General features: G+C 39.8%; 1 protein-coding gene across 1 annotated transcript in view; it reads right to left on the bottom strand.

Moving 5' to 3' along the window:
- The window catches only part of ARID2 (AT-rich interaction domain 2), a 107,652-nt gene that overhangs the window by 8,607 nt on the left and 74,577 nt on the right, over nucleotides 1-24,468 (bottom strand). The window contains exons 14-17 of the mRNA XM_030450569.1: nucleotides 23,856-24,052; nucleotides 20,626-23,483; nucleotides 12,908-13,056; nucleotides 25-163 (exon numbers count right to left, since the gene is read on the bottom strand). Coding sequence (XP_030306429.1) covers nucleotides 25-163; nucleotides 12,908-13,056; nucleotides 20,626-23,483; nucleotides 23,856-24,052 — 3,343 coding nt within the window. The remainder of the gene's footprint in view (nucleotides 1-24; nucleotides 164-12,907; nucleotides 13,057-20,625; nucleotides 23,484-23,855; nucleotides 24,053-24,468) is intronic.

Genomic DNA, 24,468 nt, shown 5'->3' with positions numbered 1-24,468 from the left:
TAATATGTGAAAGAAAATCTGCACCTGTAAATGGGTGATGAAGGAAAACCTCTGCCTCTGGAAAGGTTCACATCCCTCCCATAAGCACTGCCCCGGGTAGACATCTTTTCCTCCATGTTCAGTTGCTGCATGATAGAAAACTTGTGATGGTGTTTGAAACCACCTGAAAAAAATAGAATGAGGAGAAATTAAGGTTGGGTTGTTTTTTCCAGTTAATGGTTAAGCACAAATACCACAACCGTAAACCTGTGATAGGCTAAACTTCTCTTTTTCTGAAATAAAACATCCAGTGATAAGTGAAAAATCATGGAAAAACATGTACATATACATATATCCAGTGAAGTCCCAATAAATGGCAACGTGGCTTTGCCAAATCTTGTTGAATGATGCCTGTATTTTTCTACTTATACTTTACCAAAGAAATAATGCATGTTAATTTCGACAGATCCATTCTCCGCAAGGCAACCAAAACAGAGTAATAAATAGCTTTAAAAGTTGGGTTTCCTGTATTAATTTTCTGGTTTTCCTTCTCTTTTGGCAAGCATACCTCGACCTTATTTAAACTTTAACTGGGAAAAAGAGATTCACACCATTCCTCCCATTCACACTCATGCTTGTAAAAACTGATGGGATAAGAGGCCATTCTAAAATCAGTGCTCTTTAATGCCTGAATTCTAAGTATTAGGAAAATTACTAGATGTCATTTCATGATGCAAATAGAAGTTGAAAAAAGGGTCACATAATTGACATTTTAACACCTTCACTTAAACTTCAATTTTTATATGACTTCCTAAAACCTCAGAACAAGCACTTTGTCTTCAGACAGCACCAAAACACAGGACATGAAGTATTTCAGCAAATAAAGTGTTTCTGCATCAATCTGAAACACGAAGTTGTCCTAAGCCCTGTAATTTCTTGACAACGTATTTTGTATTTTCTCTTTAATGTATCTCGTGAGAGCTCAGGTGTGACATAACCCTAGTGTGAGTTCAGACCAGCAAGAACTTTCTTCCATTTAAAAACTCACCACTGTAAATACCACCTTAAAATACTGATGAGTCAACAGTTCTTCTGGATTTGCATTTTCAAATTGTCATATAGACAAAAGATGCATTATTTAACATATATCAGAAGGTAATGGAGAAACAACAATATTAAATATAAATAGTGAGTTACTCAAAATGTGAGGTTTTTTTCCTTAGTCTAGATCCACCTTAAAACATATGTCAAGTGTATTCAATTACGAATTACATCCCTTACTTCAACAGATCAAAAATAGCCAAAATAAACACAAGTATTATCTGCTTGCAATACATTTAGATAGAACTAACCCAGCTCATCAACACCCACTTATGGCTTGGACAGAAGAGGTCTAGAATGTGGTTTCTCCATTTGGGAAGTCATTACCACCAGCTGTTCCCACACACTTGCTGGATGGATGCCACTGGCACAGCAGTCTCCCTGAGGAGGGAACACAGGCACCCACCCCAGTCACTCCAGGTCACATGAATTTTACTTTCAACTAACAAGTATGGGATCTATGTTAACATATTTGACTGAACTTGTTGGGCTGAACAGCACCAAGAAGATGACCTTTAATCAGAGACTTCCAGCCAGCAGGCATGGATGAAGCAACATCTCCAACCTACAGCAGTCCTTTAAGGACAAGTTCAAGTCAGATCTTTCAGGGCATGCACAGCAAGTCAGCAGGTGCTTCCATCCAGCCCCCTCCTTCCACAGCCTAATGCTCATTTCAATATTGCCTAGGATGCAAACATACTTGCAATCAGTATGTAAGCCTCAGTGCACAGATACCCTTACCTCAACCCTTCAGAGAGGTGTGAAAAGAGCTAACTGCACCCAGAGACAAGTCTTGTTTATTAACTGAATCCTACTGCAATAACCACCTGAAATGCAGCAGTTACCTCCTGCAGAGGCATTAATAGATACTGCTCCCTTAAAAGGCATCCATTCATCTTTGCCATCCATCCAGCTTGCCAGTCAGCTCTTACTGAAGGAAAGCTGGGAGGAGAAATAGCTGCCTCTTGCTGTTGTTCTAGATAGCCCATGGCAGGAAATGAAAATAAAATGTTTTAGATCTACACTGGCTCAAAAGCAAAAGTTGGTATTCCAGGGGACAGACAGATGTCTTTCCATAATAACAGGGGAAGTCTGTATGTAAACATGAGCTTGGCAAAAAATTATTTATGAAGATTCCTGGCATGGATGACACAAATTACATGGCATCAGTAAACTACCAAGAGGTAGTTTAAAACATTTTATTCAATACAGCAAGGCTTTAAAAAAAATAAGCTAATTCAGCTAGGTTGGCTCACTCACTGTAAATACATTCAGTATTATACTTCAATCACTAAAGATCTAAAAAGATTCAAATTTACTAACTTTTTGCAGAGAAAAACTATTTTACTTTAGAAACACCTAAACACAGTACTAAAAAGAAGCTTGAGTAGTGGGAACGTGGTTGGTTGAGTCCAGACTCTTGTTTCCCACTTAATTTCCCATTGTTCTGTTCAGCTGCTGGACGGAACATTAAACTAATATCTGACAGGCAGTGGAGATTCAAGAGCATTTCCAATTCACTTTTAAATACCAAGCAATTCAAGAGCAGACAGCTGCCTACCTGTGGAACAAAGCAGGCTTTACATTAAGCTGAATACAATTAGCAATAGTTGCAGACAGCCAAATTTCCAAGGAAAACACCTACTTTCTGTTACATCCTCAATGCAAAGCAGTGTGCTGACTGACACCACTTCAGTTACTACACCTGAATACATCTGTGAGAGGCCAATCATTACAACTATTTGCATAATTAGGCTGGATCTGGTTGTGGTCTTCAGACACTACTAAATCTGTTGCATTTTATTTCAAAATCTTGGAATAATGTTTCCTAATTCAGCTCTAAAAAACAAAACAGCAGAACCCACAGCTACAGCACTGGAAGGCTGCTGACTGCAGCAGCCAAGCTAGTGGGCAGGAAAAGAATGTGCTATTTTATTTATTTGCATTTATTTTAATTCTCAATAAAATGCTTTTGAAGGTGCTTTTTGCAATAGATCTTGGGAGGGAAACTTAATGCTGATATGTTGTGAAAATTAAATTAAAGAACATGCATAAAGAAACAGGTGCATATGACTATCAAATTTGTCTCCTGTCACACCCTTCCCTGTTAACTGTGGACACCAAGAAATAAACACTGTTCTGCTATGCTACTGTGATGAACCATCTGCTTAATACCTAGGGAAAAAAACTGCTAAGCAGTCATGAATGAAACTGAAGAAGAGAGTGGATCAGGCCAAACTGTTTATGTGAATTACTTAATGAAAATTAAGACTTGTAATATATGCTAATGAATTTGTGTTCATAACTACTAATAATTCAGGGAAAGAAGCTAACAAAGCAGCCGAGACATTTCACTTTCCCATACACAGCAGCTGAGACATGTCATTTTTCTACTAGAACAATGTAACCAATACAAGGTCCTAGCGGGATTAATTTCTAGCTAGCAAATAATTAAAGTGTAAGTCTTTTCTTCTGTAACTCTTTTCTTAAAACAAGTCTTGTTCTAAAAGCAAGGTACTGCCAAGGCCAGCTGGACACTAAAGGATGTGAACATCCGCACAAGAAGACTATAAAGATATCATCACCAACGGATAAGAAGAAATTATGGCTGGGGTCTTGTAACAGTATTGCTTTGTAACAACCTAATGAAGTCAGCAAGAACTAAGAATGTAGTATTGTTGTAACCTCCCCTTTTACTGTATAAATACCCTAACCCCTTTTCCCTTAACCCTTGGAACTCTTTGTCCGGCGCAAGCTGGGGGTTCCCCGGATCCGAAAATAAATACCTTTACTGTTTAAAGACTCAAACTCTGTCTCTAAACAGTTTTGTTTGGCCTTTTTCGGCTTCATTTTTGGCGACCGCGGCAGGACTGGACTCCGTCGTGCCGTGATCCAGGGGGGCCCGGGGACGCTTTTGGGGCCCCCCGACGAATTCTGTCGGATAAGCCTCCCCTACTCCCTTGGCTCCTACGCGCCGATGGACACCAGACCTTCCTCATACTGAAAAGGTATTTATATATATTTGTTTGGGTTTCGAGGCCTCTAGGAAAGAGGGGGTTAGAGTCCCCCAGGGGGTTAGAGTCCCCCAGGAGGTTTGAGCTCTTAGGATTCACAGGGACGCGGGGGACGCCCCCAGGCTGACGGATTGGAGTCCTGTCTAGCGCTGAGTTCGTCCCTCTCCGGGGTGCAATTCCCCAGGAGAACTGAAGATCACAGCAGTGGGAAAATGCACTCGGTGTTGTATTGCGTTGGTAAAGGGGTTTTGGTAATGCTGCCGGTCATATGATTATATGGTGATTGATGATCATGTTGTATTACTTGCGAGTAATATAGGTGTTTTGAGTGTTTGGTGTTAATTCTCTCTTTAAGAGAATTAAGTGTGTTGGGTAATTACGCGTCCCCATCAAAGAGAAGTTTTATAGCTTTATCTTTGGGGGGGGGGGTCGCGGGGGCATCCACAACACCAGCAGGTATTCGAGGTTTATAGCGGCATTTTGTGACCGTAGGTGGTAAAGCAACGTGTAAGGTTTTGGTGTAAAAGTTTACCCGTGCAGAGTTCCGACTGAAAGCGATTGGTGTGAATCTGGATGTGTGAAAGTGAGTGACTGAGACGCAATTTAATTGCGAAGCGAGTGCGGAGTCCCGATTTGCGTTTCCGTGTCACCCGCGAGGGGACCGGCCAGAGACGGACGAAGCGACTGGTGTGAATCTCGATGTGTGAAAGTGAGTGACTGAGACGCAATTTAATTGCGAAGCGAGTGCGGAGTCCCGATTTGCGGTTCCGTGTCACCCGCGAGGGGGCCGGCCAGAGACGGACGAAGCGACTGGTGTGAATTTGGATGTGCATGACTACTAGAATAAGTTGAATAAGGTGTTGACATTGTAAGTTGCTGAAATCTGAATAGAATTTGGTAATCCAGAAAGGGTCCCACAGTTGTAACCTCTCCAGTAGGCATAATGGGGACTGAACAGAGTAAGGAAATTGATGCTAAAACCCCCTTGGGATGCATTTTAAAACATTGGAAAGAATTTGGTGAAATCCCGGGGGGAAATATAAGGAAAGAGACACTTGTGAAATACTGTCGAGATTGGTGGCCGCTGTATAAACTAAATGATGGGGTAAAGTGGCCACCGGAGGGAAGTTTAAATTATAATACCATCCAACAACTTATGTTGTTTCTCAATAAAAGAGGAAAGTGGGATGAAGTGATATATGCAGACATGTTTCTCACTTTAAGGGATAAGCTGGAATGGCAAAAGGATTGTGGAGTAAATGTATCACAAGACCTCTTGGTTTTAGCCCTAGAACAGGATCAAAGGAACAGCAAAGTTAAGGAACGCTGTTGTGATGCTTGTAGTGCAGGGAAACGGTGCCTTAAGTTGAAGGAAAAAGCAGTGATGCGGAAAGTACCATTAGCCTCCAAGAATATCAGCCTCTTGTGCTAGGATGTGAAAGCAGCAGTAGCTCCACAGAGCTGGAAAGTGAGACAAGAAAGGAGCTGGAAAGTGAGACAAGAAAGGAGCTGGAAAGTGAGACAAGAAAGGAGCTGGAAAGTGATAAAAGAAAGGAGTTGGAGAGTGAGAAAAGAAAGGAGTTGGAGAGTGAGGAGAAAAAGAAATTGGAATGTGTTTTGCAAAAGTTGAGGGGGGGAGACAAAGACGAAGAGAAAGCCCCAAAGGAGACAAGGAAAAAGGTGAAGAAGAAAGAGAATAGAGCAGACACCGAAAACCTGAGAGATGATCCCGGAGAAGGAACCAGCCATTCATATTACACAAGGGCGACCGAGCGAAAGGAAAAGGAAAGGGAGGCAGAAATGGCAAAGTTAGAGGAAAGAGTAAAATCGGAAATAGAAAAAGCAAGACTAGAAGCAGCAAAACTAGAAGCAGAGAAAGCTAGGATAGAGGCTAAAGCTGAGACAGACAGGGCAAAACTAGAAGCAGAGAAAAACACAATTAACCTGGACGGTGTTACCTCAAGGTTATAAAAATAGTCCTACAATATTTGGAAATCAATTGGCCAAAGAATTGGAACAGTGGGAACGGCCACAGGGAGAGGGCACCCTCCTGCAATATGTGGATGACTTACTGATAGCAACTGAAACAGAAGAACAATGTGTGGAGTGGACAATCTCGTTGTTAAATTTCTTGGGTTTAAATGGTTATCGAGTCTCCCAACAGAAAGCACAGCTGGTGCAAGAAAAGGTGGTCTACCTTGGATACGAGATCTCTGGAGGACAGCGATCTCTGGGAACAGCGAGGAAAGAAGCCATCTGCCAGATGCCCAGGCCTGAAACGGTGAGAGACCTGCGAGCCTTCCTGGGAGTGACAGGTTGGTGTCGTCTGTGGATATACCAGTACGGCATACTTGCTAAACCCCTCTATGATTTGCTGAAGGAGTCTAAATATATTTTGCTCTGGACTCCTGCGGCAGAAACAGCCTTTAAAAGACTGAAACAGGAACTAATGAAAGCCCCGGCATTAGGCCTGCCCGATGTAACAAAACCATTTTGGCTGTTCTCACATGAGCGCCAGGGAATGGCCCTGGGAGTCCTAGCTCAACAATTGGGACCATACAAAAGGGCTGTGGCTTACTTCTCTAAGCAACTAGATGAAGTAAGTAAAGGATGGCCCACATGCCTGAAGGCAGTGGCAGCAGTAATCATAAACATAGAAGAGGCCAGAAAATTTACTATGGGCCAGAGAATGACTGTATTGGTGTCCCACACTGTATCAGCAGTACTGGAACAGAAAGGTGGCCATTGGCTGTCACCTTCTCGGTTCCTGAAGTACCAGGCAATTTTAGTAGAATCAGATGACATAAATATTCAAGTGACTAATGTTGTCAACCCAGCATCATTCCTAGAAGGAAGAGTGTCAGCAGAGCCAATTGAGCATGACTGTCTGGAAACCATCGAGGCTGTGTATTCCAGCCGTCCGGATCTCAAAGAGGAGCCACTCGAAGGGGCAGACGACTGGTTCTCGGATGGCAGCAGCTTCGTAAAACAGGGAGTAAGGATGGCTGGCTACGCAGTAACTACAACAGAGCAGGTAATCGAATCAAATCCCTTGCCTGTGGGAACTTCAGCACAGAAGGCCGAACTCATAGCTCTTACCCGAGCCCTCGAGCTGGCAAAAGGGAAAAGGATTAATATATGGACGGACTCTAAGTATGCTTTCTCTGTCGTGCATGCCCATGGAGCGATCTGGAAGGAGAGAGGACTGCTGACTGCCCAGGGAAGACCCATAAAATATGCAGCAGAAATCCTACAGTTGCTGGAGGCTGTTCAGCTCCCAACCCAAGTGGCCATAATGCATTGCAAGGGGCACCTGAAAGGTAACACCGTTCCAGAAATAGGTAATAGAGCAGCAGATGCAGAAGCTAAACTCGCTGCTACAAGATCCAATGATTTAGTATTGGCCCTGGTACCAGAAGAATTAGACACTAATTTCCAACCAGAGTACCAGGAATCAGACCATAAGTGGATGCAAAGGAACAAAGGTAAACTGTTAGATAATGGATGGGGTCAGCTAGAAACAGGACAACTGGTACTGCCAGAGAAATCAGTATGGCAATTTGTAAAAACAGAACATGACAAGGCCCACTGGGGATTAGATCCTCTTTATCAGTATTTAAAAGTAAGAATAGCAGGGCCAAAGCTATTCACAGCAGTAAAACAGGTTACATCCCAATGTGAGCGCTGTTTGAAAAATAATCCAAACACGGGAACAAAGGTTCACCAGGGAGTAATTGCTAGAGGAAAATTCCCAGGGGAAGTGTGGCAGATTGATTTCTCTGAACTCCCAAGGAAAGGGGGGTATAAGTACCTCTTGGTTTTGACTGATACATTTTCTGGGTGGCCTGAAGCGTTCCCATGCAGAACAAACAAAGAAAGGGAAGTGACAAAAGTCTTGTTTAATGAAATCATTCCGAGGTTTGGGGTGCCCAGGAGCATCTCCTCGGACAGAGGCTCGCACTTTTGTGCTAAAATTGTACGAGCAATAAGTAAGGCACTGCAAATCAAATGGCAATTGCACACGCCCTATAGACCGCAAGCTAGTGGGCAAGTAGAAAAGATGAATCATCTTATTAAACAACAAATTGCAAAAATATGCCAGGAAACTAACTTGCACTGGTACCAAGCCTTACCTATTGCTCTAATCAGACTAAGGGTGAAGCCCCGGTCAAAAGAAAAACTGAGTCCATATGAAATTTTATATGGGAGACCTTATGCAATGCAAACTGTAAATAGTGAGGCTGTAGATCAAATAGGTAATCAATATGTGTATGATTATGTTATAGCTGTGGGGAAACACTTTGATAAAAATGCCACAGTGGTGATGGATCACCAACCTAAGCAGCCAGATTGTAAACTGCATCCTTTTAATCCTGGTGATTGGGTATATGTTCAGAATCTTTTAGGGAAACCTCTGCAAGAGAAATGGGAAGGACCCTTTCAAGTATTGCTCACCACCTTCACTGCAGTCCGAATTAAGGAGCGACCCACCTGGATCCACTACTCCCGGGTCAAGAGGGCCCCTGAACATTGCCAAGAAGACTCCTGAAGATTCCTGAAGAAGCTCAACACTATGGACTGGCAACCTTTAGTGTTGATGCTTGGACTCTGGATAAGTATGACCTTATCACAAAACATTGCTCGGGCACGAATAGTTAAGGCAATACCATGGGTTGGTACACCACGCGTGGCATTACACCCCGAGTCTGGCCTGAACATTCATGTGCTACGTAACAACCAGCTGTATGAGCAAAAAGACTGGAGTCAAAGCAAAGGCCAATTAGATTCCTTAACAGGGGAAGAAGGGGATGAAATCCAGATAGGGTGCAAGAGTAATAACGTGAAAAGACAGGAAGGTGAACTAATCAAACTAACCGTGAAACCTTTGAGACCTGTGTCACTAACACATAACCTGGGACCCGGGATATGGGTCAGAAGGAAGGCACCAGCCTCTTGCACCTGGGAAGGGGACAAAGAAAAGGAAAGATACGAAGCTCAGTGTGAAGTAAAGGTAATACTGAACATCCAATCACAGCCACGTGTTTATGGTCCAGCAAGTACGGGGCTGCCTCCGATCACTTTCTTATAAAACTCACTGAGCGTCCTAATGCTAAGGTACCTAGTAAAAAGACTGTAAAGACTCCTCTTCCAAGCTGCAACAGAACATATAAATGAGTTAAAGTTGTTGTTAGATCCTACATATTCCTTGAAGAAGATTCAAGTAAATATCCAAACAAACATTACTCAGCTCCGACAGGAATGCCAGCCCTATATCCAGCAGAGCCTTAAAGGCTGGAAGGCGTGGTTGGCTACCAGATCACATCCTAGGCGTGTGCAACGAGATGTCACCGGATGGTTTGGCACTGGACTAGGGGTACTGAACACAATAGACCAAGAAGTATTGGTAAACAAATTAAGTGCCATCACTTCCCATCTTGGAGAACTTAAAGTGCCTTTAAGCTCATCCATACTTAATCTAGCAGAAACCCAGTCACTAGCAACTAAATTACTAACCCTAGTGGCTAATCACACCACTGAAGACCTCTTTAAGCTTGCAGAGTACACTGGTGATGCAAACAGAGAGACTGCACTCGCTATTCAGTGCACTCAAACACAGCAGTGGGTACAAACAGTAGCTGCAGGAATTCTGAGGGAAGGAACATCTGGAATACTACCCCAAGAGATAAAAGAAATGATAGCGAGAGATAGCTCTACGACCCCATTCGAGAACAATCATCAGGCTTGGTGGCAACTTGTAAATTTTACTTACTCACAAGGTGAGCAGATCGAGGCCTACGTGCTCACCATCATTCTTCAATGTGTGGCTATACTACAAATTGAATGATATAGTCAAAAAGATCCGAGTACTGTGGACAATGATTCAAAGGCGTGAGAACCTTCCCTTGGAACTTGACGAATGATTTCGTAAGTTCTAAGGAAAGGGGGGAATGAAGAAGAGAGTGGATCAGGCCAAACTGTTTATGTGAATTACTTAATGAAAATTAAGACTTGTAATATATGCTAATGAATTTGTGTTCATAACTACTAATAATTCAGGGAAAGAAGCTAACAAAGCAGCCGAGACATTTCACTTTCCCATACACAGCAGCTGAGACATGTCATTTTTCTACTAGAACAATGTAACCAATACAAGGTCCTAGCGGGATTAATTTCTAGCTAGCAAATAATTAAAGTGTAAGTCTTTTCTTCTGTAACTCTTTTCTTAAAACAAGTCTTGTTCTAAAAGCAAGGTACTGCCAAGGCCAGCTGGACACTAAAGGATGTGAACATCCGCACAAGAAGACTATAAAGATATCATCACCAACGGATAAGAAGAAATTATGGCTGGGGTCTTGTAACAGTATTGCTTTGTAACAACCTAATGAAGTCAGCAAGAACTAAGAATGTAGTATTGTTGTAACCTCCCCTTTTACTGTATAAATACCCTAACCCCTTTTCCCTTAACCCTTGGAACTCTTTGTCCGGCGCAAGCTGGGGGTTCCCCGGATCCGAAAATAAATACCTTTACTGTTTAAAGACTCAAACTCTGTCTCTAAACAGTTTTGTTTGGCCTTTTTCGGCTTCAAAACTAAGTAGTGAACATGAAGTTCACATCCACTGAACAGCACTCTGAAAAGGATCTTCTTGCCTCCTCCTTAAACTACTCAATAAAACCAGGTAAGATTCAGAGCTATAAATAAATTTTACCATAAGGTGTGGCAATTCCAGATTTTGCTTTTTGCCTATTAGAAGCAGGAAACCTACAGAAGATTTTATACTCCTGTTTTTAATCAGGACTTTCTATGAATATGACTAGACAATATGAATAAACAATATGCATTTGAGAAAGATGCTAACTAATCATTTTGGCTGTCTTTTTACCACAGAGAACACTGAGTGGGAAAAGTGTCTAAGCTGTTTTTAGGCTGGAACTGAAAGAAATATTTTAAAAGTGAGAGACAGCATAGGAACAAGAGCTATGTGTCACATGGACTACAATCTATCAATGCAAAAATCTCTGAAACTTAACCATGAACAGAAAACAGCAGAGTTAAGTAATGACAGGAGAAACTAAAGCAATAGAAATAATACATGATCTTTGAAATTCAACACAGAGATCAACCTGTAAAATATGGGCCTCATTGCCCTTCACTTCAGCCACAAGAAAACTTACTGGAATAATATTTTAAGACAGGCTTACAAAAAGACTAATAATGTAAGGTAATCACAATTGTATTGTTTGTTCCTGCCCCAAAATTCGTCAGCACCTATCCACAACCTACTTCACATCTGACATTAGCTTGCTCCATTGTTAGTTGTCCTACTGACTCTACACACTTCATCCTACATAACTTTAGACATAGAAGAAAGTTGGCAATTAACTCATGCTTCAAAACTGTAGCTCAGCAAACTTTACAGGAGGGTATAAATTTGTGAGGCTTCTGCTAAGAACATGCCCCAGCTTTTCATCTCCACCTCAGCACAACCCACTCTTATACAAACACAGGTGTTTGTTGTGCAGCCAGCAGAGTAAAGGAGTAAAGGAGTAAAGTAAGAAGCAAGAAAAGCCTTACATCTATTTCTTACATAGAGAAGTGTCACCTACCAAAGGAAATAAAATATTAAAAAAAAATAAATCATTTTTAAGGTATAAACAGGGCACTACTTTAAAAAGCTTCAGATCTCTACAGTAGCACTCTTATCTAAAATCTGCACCTCTTGCATCAATTTAATGATCTTTGAATTATGTTTGTAAGGAATGAAAGAAACAGAAATTACAGCTTCAGGGGGTCTACTAATTAATTGTCCTTCAGTATTCCTCTAATTCTGTTCAAATTTTTCATTTTAGCCAGTGCTCCCAAATCTACAAACTTCTCCCTCATTTCACCCCAGCTTCCTGAATGTCTACACACTACCCTTCTGCCAAATCAGCTTGTCTTTATGTTCCTTTTGTTTTGTCCTACAATGAAGTATCTCACTCTTTCCCACACATGTTCTATACATTGTAAAATCTGTCTCCCTGTTTTCAAAGTGGATATTTGACAACTGCCTTTGTTTCAGCAACCTGTACCCTTCACTGAAAACTACCATATTCACAAACCCATGTTATTTTAAAATCAATGTCAAGATTATATATATATATATATATACACTGATAACAAGGGTACTATCATGTTTTTTATAAGCCTAAAATCCAAAAATTCTGTTAGCTTACACCTCTTCTTTTGAAGGACAACAACAAGTCCAATCATTCTCAATGGTCTTAAGGCTGAATTCCTTTTATCACAATGGAGTCCTGTGGCAAACAAATGGTATCAGGATTTCTTAAACTAGTCATAATCCAAATAAGACTTTGACCAGGACATGGAAATGCAACACCCTGCTCTTGCAAAACTGGAAGCACAAGACACATTACAAGCTGGAATCACAAGAAAAGGTCAAGACAGGATTTGTAACTGGAGAACAGTAATTATTTTTGTATTTGCAGTGTGGAGAACAAGCTCAAGAAGTGGAAGTTGGGGTTTTTTTAACTTAACTACGTGACAATATTTTATTTATTACTGAAGAATCAATAGAAAAAAGCCATATAATGCTAATTTTATGCTCTGAAGTATAAGTGAAAGCAGTTAAATGTCTTGCACTCCCCCATCTCAGCTTCAGTTTCCTCAATACTTTTAACTTTCTCTTTTCCCCACTGACAAAGGATAAGGTAACTTAAGGAAACCGGAGGGATAGAACTTGCAGAATCACCTTCTATATACAAACATCTGTTACATATTAGTAAAAAGCAGTCAAATAAAGGAGCCATTTACTTTTTACAAGATTGCCACAGACACATGAAGTTCTGTCCAGGTTTTTTCATTTGCTCTGCATGCTGACTTGCTGCAGTGTATGAAGGAGGCTGCAAATTGATCTGCTGGCCCTGTACTTGCACTGTTGGTATTGACGTTGCAGGTGTGCTCTGTAGAAAAAGTTAAAACACAGTTTTAAAAAGGGCTTATTTCAAGACTTGACATACAGTCTCTATTGTTTGTTCAAAAGGTCTTTTGTTTTACACTTTAATCCACAACTTTTCAGATTTTAACATTATGAATAAGCATTAGTAGACACAGTAACACGAAGGACATAATTTTACACTGTAGCATTTATGCAGACTTTTATAAGATTCAAGTTACTAAACCTTATGCCTAAATTAAAATACAGAGTCATATAAATCAATTTCTCAAAGGCACTCGTGAAGCAAAGGTTACCATTATTTTGCAAGGGCTTTATTTGATCTTTAAGAACAGAAAGAACATGCAAACTCAAGAGGCTGCAGCATCACCAGCACAGGGAGTAGTTTCTCCTGCACTCCTGTTTAAGTGCAGGAGAGAAAATATTGATAGAAACAAGTAAAATGAGCACTGATACATCTAAAACCACTTTATAGTCTTTGATGAAATGGTTTTACATGCTGCACCTATTGAGTTCTTGAACTGCTGCATTAGCACGTATCAGCCTGTGTTACAGAGTGAGTAAGAAAAGGTAAACTGGATCATGCTGAAGAAAGACAACCAAAGAGCAGTAGGCTCAAGCTATGATATGCCATTTTCTTTATAAAGCTTGGTGAATGATTTAATTCTTTAAGCTCTTCTACAACCAGCCAGCACATGTACCTTTATATGAACACCACATGCCCAGAATGGCTAGCATGCCATACAACTTGTATACAGTGAAATATAATCATTTCAGAAAGGAAAATGATGTTCCCCTTGCTCCCTTGCAATATTACAAGACACTTAATTGAACAGTGAATACAAATTTTCTTTAAAATGAAAAAAACCTAAGTCAAAATATATAATTTTTTGGTTCTTTTTCTGAACACAGGACTTCTCCACTCCAGTGTCAGAATAGTGATTTTTTTTTTTTTCCTGAAAGGCTCTGGCCAGCAAAACCTTTATAAAGATGATGACAATAAAAAAATAAGCTTTTGAATATTATCTGGGAATGAAAACCTAGCATCCTTAAGGAAAAAGTCTTTTTTAGAGAGTCCAAATAAAACTACCTTCCAGTCTGTATTTAACAGTAACACAAAAGAAGCATTTTCAAATGGTTCACTGTACTGTTTACATCTTTACAGCCCAGTTACTGAACAACTTTAGACTTTAATAGTTAAGACAGGAACAGTTAACTGCAAATTCTAACATTTCATTTGCATATTGATCTTAAATTTTCTTTTGGCTGTTCTCTAATGCCATTGTGGGAAAGTCACACAAGGTAAAGGTTTAATAACTCTGACAGATTGCACAACGCCTATAACATGACCAAAAGGACAGAAAAAAGCCTCAAAACCAGAACACTTCCCATATCCAAGCATAAATCCTAATAAAAATAAAGCAAAACTGAGCAAAACTTCTGAGCAAAGCACCACTATAATATGATTCCTGTGATCTACACATAAAAGTTGCAAGAAAGGACTCAAGTCCATTAATCACAACTACAACTCAGCAATGATTTTCATCTACAGACCTCTAAGCTGTTTTACAGATGAGTAATGAAAATTACCAATATATCTTCTAACAAAATGTAAACATCACTGGAGCCTTTTAAAATCCAAGGCATTTTTAAAGTGAAACTGAAAGTGAAATCACGGAATGCCAGCAGCACAGCTTGTCTTGAGATCATCAGTGGGCCTCCTGATATCAATACATTCCAATGGTCTTATTGCAACTTTTTATCCCCACAGAACTTCTGTCTCTTTTAAAGTGCTAGAAAGGAAGTGAGCCTACAAAATTAATTCAGTGTTTCATTTAATTCTCATAATTCAATGTGTGGTTCATGTATTATTTACTCCATTCTAAGCAAACCCTGCAATTAATCCAGAACTACAAATTTTCTCAAGGGTTTTCCTGGCAAGCTCTTGTAGTAGTATTCAAAGGTTTTAATACCATCTCATTAAAATTGTTTATTTTAAACAAGGAGATCTGAGATGTACAACACAAAATGTTACATGCTGAAAATGAAAGAGAACAGAAGGAAAACAACTTTTCAGGACAAAATTCAGTTTCCTCTCTGATTTCTCTCATTTTTTTTCTAAATAGGAAAAAAAGAGCTGATAAATTGAAAATAAATTTCTGAAGGAATTGTTATTGCTTAGAATTCTCTTATTACTGCTGTGATGAAAAGTAGCTTCACTCAAACACATAGCATTAGATGGTTACAATTCCCATGTATTTTTAAGTCAAATTTATTGCTTGCCTACCAGCTGTGCTGATTATATTTTAAAATCAACAGATGATACAAAATGACGTTTGTTTTCCTAGGTTTTATTTTAGAAAATTATTTTATGTTCAAACATCTCAAAACCTTCCTCACTTCCTTCAATATATCAGAAATGCTGCTAATTTTTGTTTTCTTCCCTGCTCTATTTCCATGTATCAGTTTAGGAATGCACGATGCATGGGACATCCCTGAAATACGGTACAGCCATTGATTTTTCAGAAGTGAAACTCCTTTTTTTTTCCGAAATACTTGCTATGCGTTACCTACTTTACAGTATCATGATGCAATGGCTATGTAAACTCATTTATTTCTTTAACACACAGAACTATGAAAGATACTTATTTTTTTCTACGTCTTTCTGGGAGAAATAACATTGAAAAAATTCCTCATGGCATAAGGATTTCACAAAAATCTCCTTTAGCAAAAACTTTCAGTAATTCCAAGTGCCTCAAGAAATCCAACACTCAGTACTCCACTGCACTTGAAAGCACTTCAGGCCATCTTTTTACATTGGGGTTAGGCTCATCCATCATATGATTTGCAATTGCCACCACTGAGCAGTTTTGCAAATCTGGTGTTATTGGGTTTCTGACTGAAAGGTACCTCTAGCAGCCATCACCAATCTCAGTATGGTTGACTGAATTCTTAAAACTATATAAACACAAACCCTTAATGCCTGCCAAAGAACAGATACTACAGCTTACTTGTAATAAGCAAAAGGGGATTTTATAATTGAGATATTGGAGGAAGGGGGAGGAAGTCCAGCACAATCTCGTAAACTAAGAGTAAAACTTGCTACCTAGAATGGACTGTGTACGAAATACACTAATTTATTTTCATGCACAAGAGCTCCTTGATTTGTGCACATGAGCTCCCTATGTGGTACGAATAACAAACCCTGTGGTAACTCTATTTTAGCATAATGCCTGACCATTTTATTTAAAAGGCCTACTGTGCCATGAGGAAGAGAACACACTGCATCCCAGTGTGATGCGAGTCCTGTTGACACATAAAGCCATATGCAGTTTGAAAGCATCATGCTCTACGTTTAATTCCTTGCCATTAGTATGTGCATACCCACAGCAAATAACTTTTAATCAACAAAAAATAGTTAATTATTAGTAAAAAATATTTTTAAAGTATCATAGGACTTATAATTTGGTATTACAGAATTTTAGGTTTAGTTTCTTCATGACAATTAATATATTTAAAAAGGTAACCTATAAGCTGAAAATTAATGTAGCAGGATTTGAGTGTGAGGAAGGGGTCAAGTAGATGGGTAGGCACTAAAATAAATGTTCTTATCTTGATAGACTACTGAAGTTTAAGTCTCCTTACAACAGTGTTTTTCACAAGTGAAGAGCAATAAAAGCGTAGTGATTCCTCATTTCAGTACTTCCAGCTGAGAAACTCATTTGCTCTATGGCTTGGAATGAATTACAGCTCCTAGGGCTACACACCTGCCTTCTGGTGCCTGGCAATTCTCAGCTTCCCAAGCAACAGAGAGCAGATGCAAATAGTTAAGGCAATGCTCTCACAGTTTTTGCCACCTAAATTTCCACACAAGCATGCTTCAAAGTGGGCAGCCTTTGGAGAAACAGGAAGGCATTGTTGTTTATGAGGGAATGACAGTGATGAGTGTGGAAGTGATTACTTCAAAAGCCAGATAAGGCCATGTAAATCAGATTTCCTCATTTCTAGGAACCTGATGTGGTATCAGAGCATTCCTGCAAAACACACAGCAATTGGGACAAATCAACACAAACACAGTTATGTTCAACAGATGATTTGAAGGTGTTTGAAGAAGAGTAAGAAAAAGTGGAAAAGATAAGAAAATGTACATGTAGTTTTTTGTGGGGTGGTTTGGTTTTCTTGGTAGGTTTTTTTTGTTGGTTTTTTGTTTTTGTTTTTGTTTTGTCAATTCATCAATTTTTTTCACCCACTGGTCCAGCACAACGCTTCAGGAAAGCAATGACCCAGGAGCAATGAACACAGAATTATTTCTGAACACAGAAATAAAAGAAAAGGAAGTCAGGAAAGTGCTCTGTCTCTTCTCAGACTACATCTCATGGGCTTCCAAAACACAGATGGACATATAAGAAAAAAACCAGCAACACTGTGTTATCATATGGTCCCCTTCTGACAAAACCCATAGTGCAATTTTTGCATAAAAATACAAAACTAAAAATCTTTAAAGTCAGCATGTATGTATTTTTCAATGAGTCCTGCTGAGGTGTTCCATTAACATGGAACAATCACAGAGTATACACAGAAGACACCTGTATTTGTCTCACTGAATTTTGATAGCATTGCATGGGCTGTCCCATAAACAGAGAGTGTGTAATGTTCATTATTTTGAGAGGCCATTTAAATCAGCAAAGTACCAGCCCATTTCAAACTATTATTTGTGTCGTGAAATGCATCTTCTCTTAAATTCTACAGTCTCTTTAAGAATTCACTTTTTCTTGCTTTCATTAGTTTTCAATTTGCTGTTCCCTTCTGTTTGTTTCTCCTTCCTTATTTTCACAAATCTTCCCTTTCCTCTCTGCATTTCATGACAACTAATCCTGCTGCTGTTGCATAAGCAATATTCTCCTCCCTCTTCTGTCCTCTACATCTCCTTTTCCATCCTTCCTATTAGGTTGTAATTTTATTACAAATTTACTTCCTCTATCCCTTTCTCACTTCTCTCAAATTCAAGCTCCAGTTTAAAAATAAAATGTTAAGATTACGTCAAACAGGAGATCACATACTAACAGCTTCAGCAGCCATGGAATTTTGCCATTGCTAATAACTCCTTATTCCCACTGGGTTGTATTTGTAGTAAATTTCATGCTATCTGCATGAAGAACCACATTCTGCTCTTTTTTCTGCATGACACCCCGTATGGATTGGATACTGCAGAACAGATGAAACAATGCAGATGCTCAAGTGAAAGCACTGTTCCTTAGCTGCTGCCTTCCAGAAAGCCAGGGACAAGACAGCCACTTACGATGCAAAAAAGACTGCAAAACAGGAGGGAGAAAATTACACAGGGCCTAACCTCAAAAGAAGTAATCTTTAAACTAATTAATGGGACTTTGGCTACATCTTAGTATTTCTGGATGTCTTAAAGTCACTCCTAAAAGCAGACTCAATATCGGAAACACTTAACATCTGCTTTACCAACAAAACAATGGCTACTGCAGCTGCTCATCAGCTCTGGGGAAAAAAAGGAAAAAAAAGCTGCCCAAAATTACTTTAGTAATTAGTCTAGCTTACTTCTAGTCAAACACATTAATTTTAAAGGAGTGGTAAAGGTCCTTAAAGTTCAGAGGCCAAACTATGATGTTCACTGTATTTGAACAGAGTACTCTAAGGTGGATTCTGTTACATCAATACTTAGCATTATCATGATGGACATAAATAGATAAATAGCCATATGCAATGGTTAAGGCAATTAGCTAACAAATTATATTTTTCACAAAGATCAAAACTAATAAATTCCTTTTTCTTGTACATTCCTGGAGAAAGCAAGAGCATTCTACAGGCAGGAAAACAAGCCAGCTTCCATACAGGCAAGACATTAAATCAAGTTCTTTTCATCTGTAAATGTGTACTGAATGGCATATCCAGCTGACATTGCTTCTATTTGTACAGATAATGGAAAATGTAGGACCTATTAATGACAGTGGTATTAGTAATAGTGGAGAAAAGAAAATATCAGCACAGAAAATATTCTTTTTTCCCCCTCTATTATCATGATAGAACAGCTAATACAATTAGCTAACTAACAAATTAGTTACCTGTACTAATCTCCTCAAAAATCTTAAAATCTGATAGCTGTTTAAGACACAACTGAAAATGCTTGCCAGCCACATATCCAGGGAATAACCATGGATAATATTTAATCTATTCCAGAGACACTGTCCTAGCATTTTCTATTTCAGTCAAATCCTTAGCAAAGCTATAACAGAAATTCAAAATTTAAATTTAAACTGTGCAACAGCTGAAGACACACTTGCTTTTTACAGTAACAAACAAGGCATAGCTTTCTTGATAAACATAACTGTGCACTGTGGCAGTTAAACAAACTAAAAAGAGTAAGAAAGAAAACTTGTTAACTTTTATAGTCCTTTTAGGTAAAGGAAAACCAAGAGCTTCCAACAGAAAGCTGGGAAGTGTAGTAGCACTAGCAACTTGTTGACTTTTGAATTTTAGCTCTGCTTCAGTCCATAAGGTTTAGATCTGCTACCCCATCAAAAACAACCATAAAAAAAAAAATCCAACAAACCAAACAAAAAGGGAAGATCAGGAATAAAAGACCTGTCTTACTTCAAGGTCAAAATGCACTAATATACATTCAAGATTTCATGTCTCCTCTCCACAGTCTGTCAGAACTCTGCCTGCCAGACCTGCTAATCTGTTCTTTTTGCTCCCATACAGGTTAGGATTATTTTTTGAAGAGGGATTTTATGTCCACGCACAAGATGAAAACAAATTCTAGAGAATCTGGAATAATCCTGGACATGATTATCTGTACTTATTAATGCTCATACAACTGACAGCCATACCTCATTTCTAGTAAAGTGTTAGGGAGTAACTACTTGGAATTGTTTAAAAAAACACCTATCAAGGAAAAAATGACAACAAAACCAAACCAAACCAAAAATATCACGCAAAGAAAAAAGCCCTCTTCAAAGTTTGTCAAATAGAAAAAATGCCCCAACAATGCATATTGTATCAATTAACATTACAAATATTTTGCAATAAACAAACAAGTATTTCTACAAATTTACAAATCAATACTTTGTCTTGACTGTAGTGAAAACTTAAAGCAAGCCCTTCAAGAGCACCTCTAAATGCAAGAACTTAAACTCATTTCAGTAAGCCAGAAGCAGCTTCAGTGATTAACTTGCACAGAAGAAATATTCAGCCCTCAGCAGTCAAGAAGGACCAAGAGTAAAATGCAGAACAATTATAACATTTTTATGATAGTATGCTAGTAATTGTTGATTTCAGAACTGTTAATCTTTTAAGAAAGAAATCAGTGAGCAGAAGTTCTTTCCTTAATGTTTATTATCAAGCTGCAGACTGCTGTTACTGACATCAAAGAAGCATGCAAACTGTTAGAGCTTTAGTCCTTGCAAGAACAGCAACCATAATTTTCTGAATATTTTAAATACCGTGCAAGAGATATTGACTGAGTTTACATTTTCACCCCCATTATTTCACAGCATTAGTCAGAATCACAGTTGAAACAAACATATAAAGAAACACTGCCACATACCTGTGTGACCATGCTTTGTATATACGTGGTGGGATGCTGCTGCTTTTGTTGAACAGCACTTTCTATTGCTACTTTCGCTACAGTGCTTGGATCCGCTCCAGCTGGCACAGCAACCATAGTTGCACTGCAACCAGCATTGTTGGGGTCACTGATTGTAACAATTCTAACTCCTACTTTATTTGGAATTCCTGGAACAGTTTCCCTGTCATTATCCTCTGCTGGCCTCTTTACAGTTTTGCATTCTGCTGTGCCATTAGTAGACCGAACTTCGGATGACAGGGTAGACTGGGACACTCTAGGTCCTGAGTGTGGAACTGCTATGATTTGATGCCCCTGTATAACAGAGGCTGTAGATTGTGGTGAGACAACTACACTTGGGCGTTGCTGAGGCACATCTGAATTCAAACTTGAAGCTAGAGGTCCATTAGATAAATCAGTGTTGGTACCACTAAGTTGCTGGGTTAACAGTTTTGCAGCCTCCTGTGTACCGCTTACAACAGGTGAACTACTCAAAGTTAATACAGGCCCATTAGAAATTCTTTCCCCTTGATCACCTTTGGCAGTATCTTGCTGCGTAGCATCCAAATTCCCTTGTTGTTCCACTGAAGATATCTCACCATTTCCTACATGATTGGAAGTTTTGTGATTTGGAATGTTTTTGCTCAAATGAGAACCATCTCCTTTATCAAAATCACAGATTCCATTAACTAGGGGCTTCTTCAAATCACTTTTAATTTCCTGTGTGTCCATTTGTTCAAAGTTCTGCTTTCCAGGAGCTCCGTTCTCACCCATTTCTAATGATGGCCCATTACTGACTTGGGAGCACTGATTGGCCTCATTCTGAGTTTTCCCTGAGTTAGAAGGAGGTAGACTGGAGTCACTATACTTTCTCCCATTTAAAAGACTTCCCACCTGCATTTCATTTTCTTTTGCATCCCCATTGCTGGTGTTTGCAGCTCCTCTTCGGCAGGAAGGATTCTCCATAACTTCAATTTTACGTTCATGAATGTGTAAACCCGTTGCTTCCTTTGCTTCTTCCTCCTTTTGGCATATTATTTTATCACCTTTGAATGGGGGAGCAGCAGTACACGCTGATTGTCCAGCTGAAGGTGCTTGAGTAGCTGGAAGTGTTTGCACCTGTAGCCCAACTCCTGTCTGTGCTCCACTCACTGCAATTCCTGCTGGAGCAATGATCTGAGTTGCATTTCCCTGACTCACAGTTGCAGTAGCAAAACTCGTATTTGGCACAACTGTTATCGTAACCTGGTTGCCAGTAGTCCCTTGGAAAATAGTTGCTGGGCTGTTAGAGATCAACTGGCCTGGCAATATCTGTAAATTAGAAATGGGTACTGTTTGTACTGCCCCTTGGGGTGGGATTGCACCCGGGACCAGCTGAACATTTTGCTGTCCAACTAGCAGCTGCTGAGCTGGAGACTGTCCTTGAACTCCAAAACCTGGTGCCTGGTTATTGGCCATCTGATAAACCACCTGAGGGCTAGGAGCTCTTGCATTGTTAGGTGGAGGAATCTGTGGAGCTGGGAGTATAAGCTTTCCCCCTGGAGTCGAGGGGCCTCTTTTTGGAAGAAGCAATTGTTTTATCAGACTAGACTCCCCAGAGTTAGGCTGGCCAACTCCTGTATTAGGTTGTTGTGACTGAACTTGCATTTGTATTGGTTGTTGTACCTGTACCTGCTGCTGCGACGATGCTGGTGAATGTTGCTGCTGCTGCTGCCTCTTTACAGAAAGCATCTGGCTGACAGTAGGAGGGGGCCCTTGTGACTGAGGTGTGCTAGGTGAAGATGACATAACTGTTGGGACTTGATTATTTGTCACTGGACCTGGGGATGGTGAGGAAGATGGAGTAATGCTTGGCTGTCCAGTCAGCTGGACGGTTTGACCAGCAGGAATAGAAGCTGGATTAGCAAGCACTATTTGATGAATGGCTGGTGCATATGTTTGACCTTGCTGAGCTGGCTGGCTTACGATCACTACACTTTGCTGGGATGGTGGTGGAGGCTGCTGCTGTGACTGCATTGGCTGCTGCACCACAGCAGGAGAAACTTGCTGAGATGGCAGAGGCTTTGGTGCAATATTCTGAAACCCTACTCTGGATGTTGGTGGGTTCTGGACACCTGCGATTGTAACCACCTGCCCAGCTGCTACTTGGAAATTTTGCACTGTGGTGGCAGAAACAATGTTAGATGCAGAGGTTGTGACATACTGCTGTGGTGCTATGATGACTGTATCTTGTTGCTGGTTACCAGCAGAGGACTGCTGAGATGGTGTCTGCCCAGGTTGTGATGATGTGCTGATTAGCTGCTGTCCCTGTGAAACTGCTGAACTACATGCTGGTATGTTTTGTACTCTGCCAAATATATGACCCTGAGGTACAGCTTGCTGAATTACCGTAACAGGAGTGCCTGAAGGTATCTGTCCTGGTACCACTGCATGCAGTGGAGACTGTTGTTGAATTACAGGTTGGTGGTGAAGCAACGTCTGAGAACCAACAACAGTAACAGACGGCTGTTGTCCCGTAGTGCTGTGGTTTTGATTAGAAGCTTGTGGTGCTCCTCCTACAGCAATAGTAACAGGAACTGCAGACTGAGGAACAGAGCTCTGTATTACTGCGGCCTTCACTACTTCACATGGTATTGGACCTTTATTCTGTATAACAGTCATTGGAGCATTCTGCTGCTGTGTGTGAACAGAAAGATTCTGTGGAATTCTAGAAACAGTCTGTGCCACAGTATGAACACCTTGAATTGGAAAAGACATCTGTGTTGCTGTCAAAGTTGAAGACTGGTTAATAGGGGTCCTTGGATAGTGATTTCCTACGCCTGGTAGCCCATGTGGGATCCCTGTCGAAGTAAACACAGTAAAAGTTTGGAAGCAAAAATTATTTAAAAACACAGAAACAAATTTTTAAAAATCCAAGGCTTGAATTTGTAGTTCTACATTAAGTGGTTTCTCTTTGCAATTATATTGCATCTGAATTAATGATTGCAGCAACAATAGCTTGTCTGCTGACTGATGAGTTTATGAGTTAACATGTCAAACAGTAGAATGGCACGCAAGAACATACTGCAACACTGTCCCTAACATTGTTTAGTAAAACCAATCAAGATATGTGGCCCTGACTTCCAATGCTTTCAAACTTTTGAAAAACTTTTGTCTTTTATTGTCATTTCAGAATCAATGCAAAATACTTGATATTTAAGTAATTTAAAAACCTGCTTGCGAAGGAGACGAAGACACATCAGGAATTGAATCAACCCGGACAACTGGGGTAGAAGTTGGTTGCTGCTGATAGTACATCTGAATGGGAAGTGGTATAGCTCTCCTTTTCACTCCTACCACATGTATATGTGCTTGACCATTGTTACTTGGATCTTCTACTCTCTTCACTGTATGATTTGGAAAGACAGTTCTAAAAAATGCAACAGAAATCTAGGTTAATAAACACAGTAACTCAATCCTCTTACAAGGTTTTTGTTTTAACTAACTGCTCTTGTGTGCAGGGTAACTGCTCACATGCCTGCATTTTTTGCAAAACAGCATCTGAGCATTCATTATTAAGCACTAACATATACACCAGATGGTTGACAAAGATCTTATACAAGCTAAGTGAAAACTACAGTATCTCCAAAAATTACTTCAGAAGGAATTAAAAGGACTAGAAGCAGAAAAGGTCACCTACCAAGTATCTTGAAATAAAACGAAATAAAGTTAAACAAACTTTAAACATTTGTTTCAATTATAATTAAAAAACTGGACAAAACTCAAAATCTGAAACTCAATTCAGTAGATCTTCTCAGAGAAATCTAAAGTGACAGGTAAGTATTG

Source organism: Calypte anna, chromosome 1 (assembly GCF_003957555.1).
Source record: "Calypte anna isolate BGI_N300 chromosome 1, bCalAnn1_v1.p, whole genome shotgun sequence".
NCBI lineage: Eukaryota > Metazoa > Chordata > Aves > Apodiformes > Trochilidae > Calypte > Calypte anna.
Note: the sequence above shows the minus strand (reverse complement) of the source record. Positions and strands in the feature narration are given on the sequence as shown.